General features: G+C 40.7%; 1 protein-coding gene across 1 annotated transcript in view; it reads left to right on the top strand.

The window, feature by feature from the left end:
* Positions 1–3,056: 3,056 nt before the first annotated feature.
* Positions 3,057–4,113, top strand: part of Tma16 (translation machinery associated 16 homolog) — a 9,328-nt gene continuing 8,271 nt past the window's right edge. Inside the window, exon 1 of the mRNA XM_031339958.1 lies at positions 3,057–3,196. Within this exon, the coding sequence (XP_031195818.1) occupies positions 3,194–3,196 (3 nt within the window). The 5' untranslated portion in view covers positions 3,057–3,193. The remainder of the gene's footprint in view (positions 3,197–4,113) is intronic.

The raw sequence follows: 4,113 nt of genomic DNA, 5'->3' as shown, positions 1-4,113 counted from the left end.
CTCTCTCTCTCTCTTTCTTTTCTTTCTTTCTTTCTTTCTTTCTTTCTTTCTTTCTTTCTTTCTTTCTTGGTGCTTGAACTTGCCAATGTAGAGAGCGTTCACCTTTTTAGTTAAGGTTGTTCCAAAGTTCTTTATACTTTTGGCAGCTATTATACATGGAATATTTTCCTAAACTTTTCCCAGCGAGTTTATTATTGATAGATATGCAGGCCTTTGACTTTTTTATATGTCAGTTTTGTATCCTGCAAGTTTACTGAAAGTGTCTACTAGATCTAAGAGCTTTCTGATAGAGTTTATAAGATCTTTTAGCTACAGATAACATAATCTATCAATACAGATCACTTGATTTTTTTCTTTACTTTTTTTTAAAATACAGTTTGTACCTTCCTCTGTCTTATTGCTCTAGTTCAGACTTCAAGCACTCTATTGAATAAGTGCCAACAAGGGGCATCCTTGTCTCGTTCTGGATGTTGGAGAAAATGCTCTTAATCTCCCTTCCCCATACTAAAATGTCGCTAATATGTTTATTGTATATATCCTTTATCATTATGAGATATGTTGAATCTGTTCCTAATTTCTCTATGACTTGTACTATAAAGTCCTAGAGACTTTTAAAAATAATTTTTACCATTGAATTGTCATCATTCATCTTATCAGTTTTATTCTTGAGCTTTGATAAATGCCTTTTTGGTGATCATATTTGCTAGGTTTTTCTCCACCCATGAAATGAGCCAATTCAAGCCAAATTAAAGTATATAAAGGTTTATTGGGAAGCAGCTCTCAGGCGGGTTCACTGGTTGAAGGAGTGAAGCTAGAGAAGTCTCTATGGGGACAGAAACAGAAGGAAAGGGGAAGAGAAAGAAAGAGCTTGTTCAGGCAGGGGGAAAGAAGATGCTGAGGGGGAGGAGGGAGAGGGGGAGAGAGAGGGAAAGAGCAGACCTTGAGTCGGGGGAGACTAAAATGTCTGGATTATATAGGGAAAAACTTCTGGGGAAGAACAGCCTAGATCCTGGGTTGGACAGTTCAGGGCAGAGGGTGAGGTATGTCAGCCATACCCTGAAACAGGTAGCGACTGAGGAATGCTGGGAGAACCGGAAGGTCTGGTCTGCTTTGTTATGTTAACTAGGCACCTCACCTGCACATCCTCAGTCTAAACCCAGCAATATTACATCTGTCTTTTAGTTTATTTGTTTTTTTAAAGATATATTTATTTATTCTATGTATATGAGTCCATTGAAGCTGCCTTCAGACACACCAGAAAAGGGCATCAGATGCCATTACAGATGGTTGTGAGCCAACATGTGGTTACTGGGAATTGAACTTGTTACCTCTGGAAGAGCAGTCAGTGCTCTTAGCTGCTGAGCCATCTCTCCAGCCCCAAGTTTATTTGTATAGTGTATATATACATTGATTTGTGTATTTGGTTAGGTGTATGATAATCTTAATGTATTTTTGAATATACTATACATTTTGAATACATCTAAATTATGTAATGTATTTTAATTGTATTTGGTTTGCAATTATTTTGCTAGCAATTTTTTGCAACTTTGTTCATCAGGAACTGTTATATATTTATCCAAGTTTATTCAAGATAATACTGGTTTCATAGAATAAATTAGATACTCCTTCATTTTCTATTTTGAGAAATGATTTAAGAAGTGTTAGTATCAGGACTTTCTTAAAAGTTTGGTAGAATTCAACCATGAATCCATCTGATTCTGGATTATTCTTTGGGTGAGACTTTTAAATACTGCTTTAATCTTATTACATGTAATGAACACATTTAGTGTATTATATTCTCAGGGAACTTGCTGTGTCATACACATTTAGAAGAACATCAAATACCTTGATATGAGCATTTTGGAATAAAAAATTTAAATTATTCTATAATGATTGTCTGAATTTCACCGGAATCTGTTGTTACAACTCCTGTTTTCACCTTTACTTTTTTACTTTGGGATTTCTTTCACATTCCTTTTGCTAGTTTGGCTAGGGGTTTATCAATCTTGTTATTGATGTGTTTATAAAAAAGATAAGCCGGCGGTGGTGGTGCACGCCTTTAATCCCAGCACTTGGGAGGCAGAGGCAGGCGGATTTCTGAGTTCGAGGCCAGCCTGGTCTACAGAGTGAGTTCCAGGACAGCCAGGGCTACTCTCATTTTGTTTTATTGTAAATACTCACTTTCCTCTTAGGATGCTTTAGCTAGCTCCTAGAGTATCTATGATTTTCATTTGTTCCTAGGAATTTAATTTTCTCCTTGATTTCTTCAATGACCTATTTAAAATTGTATCGTTAAATGTCCGAGTATTTGTGTTAAGTCCTGTAGTCTCTCTTTCTATTGGATTCTAGTTTTATTTCAGAGTGGTCTGATAGGGTACAAGGAATCCATTCATTGTCATTCTCTTCCTCCCCTCCCTTTTCTCCCACACCCCTCTCCAAACACTCCCCCATACTCCACCTTCCCTCCCTTTCCTTCTCCTTCTTCATCTCCTCCCCATTCTTTGTGTATGTTAAATCCAGTTAGCCTATGTTATAATTTATATCATAATAGTATTTGAAATACTAACTTCTTTATGCCCCACTACAGATAGGATTTAAAAAAAAAAAGTGGGGGAAATTGTCAAAGTACCTTCAATGCGTGGCATATACTAGGCATTTGATTAATAATCACTACGTAAGATTTTCTATGATATTTTACCATGCTGTTCAAAAACAGAACAACAAGGCTGGAAAGACAGGCTTTATGTATAGCAAGAAAATGGTAGAGAAAATCCAAGGAAAAGTGAAGGCTGATTTTCCACCACTCTGGGAGACAGGCATCTCTAGGTCCGGTAACGCTATCTCCTAACTAGGTGCTCGCCCTGGACAGCTACCTCCTGGCCTATACTCAAGGTCCGCCTTTCAGTCAGAAACAGAAGACAGACAAACGAGACTTCTTTGAGCTCGACTCTCTTATCCTAGGGCCAATGTACGGCTCTAGGGCTGTAAAGCCAGGAGGGCGGAAAAACACTACGTCTCAGTTTCTGGGGACGCTTTAGAGAAAGCACCAACTCCTCCCCTTCCTGTCCGCTCCTATCTGTTTCCCCCAGGACCCACGTGTGTTTGGAAGAGTGAACTTGGGAGCGTCTGCGGCTGCCCGCTTTGAAGTTGTCGCATCTGGACATCGCGGGGCCTCGGTGGCCAAGACATCGCCATGGTGGGCGGCCGGTTAGGTTCTCCGGGGGGCTCTGGTCGGGCGGACGGGAAGTACAAGCTCCGACCCCGGAGACTCCGGGACTCGTAGCTGCGTGGGGGCGGTGCTGGGCCGTGGGTGCCTGCTCCAGGATAGGAGTGCTCTAGCGCTTTCTCACTTTAGGTGGCGGTATCCACTTCTCACGGTTTCTCATTTTCCGGAGGGACTTAACTAATACCTCTCTCTGTACCCACCCATCTCTGCCCTGGGGCAAGTACAGATCTCCCCCTGCCCAGGGCACAGTTACCCACGAGGTGCATCTGTCTGCAGCCCTTCGGTTGCCTGTTCTGACTTTAGTCCCGCCTCTTCAACTCTCATTCCTACCGGGCAACAATGCTGTTTTGTTTGTATTTTAAGACAGCAGTTACTTAAGAGTGTTATAAACGATTTGTGTATAGCAATATAAAGAGCCCATTCACAGTATCCGAATTTATGTTTATAATTTTTTTTTGTACGTGTGGATATCGGAGGACAATTTGCGGATGTCTGTCTCTCCTTCCACCATGTGTATGTTTGATGTTTAATCTCTTTTCTCATTTGCCCCACTACCTTCTCTGTGTGTGCGTTCTTACGGTTTTAAGATTTTTTTTTATACATAGCTAACCTCAGATGAGTTTCAGACTTGGACGTGTCTTCTGTCATCAGGTTAATGCAAAAATGAGCAATGTCTAAGAATTGTGTGAGTGAGGAATTGATGGACATTTTAATTACCTGGAGAGTTTTTTGAGGATTATTTTGAGCTTTGTTTTGCAAAAGAGAAGGGAAGGAAAGAATTACAGACGGATAGCAGGGCAGTGGTGACGCACGCCTTTCATCCCAGCACTTGGGAAGCAGAGGCAGGTGGATTTCTGAGTTCGAGGCCAGCCTGGTTTACAGAGTGA

The sequence above is a fragment of the Mastomys coucha genome, unplaced genomic scaffold (genome assembly GCF_008632895.1).
Source record: "Mastomys coucha isolate ucsf_1 unplaced genomic scaffold, UCSF_Mcou_1 pScaffold22, whole genome shotgun sequence".
Lineage (NCBI taxonomy): Eukaryota > Metazoa > Chordata > Mammalia > Rodentia > Muridae > Mastomys > Mastomys coucha.
Note: the sequence above shows the minus strand (reverse complement) of the source record. Positions and strands in the feature narration are given on the sequence as shown.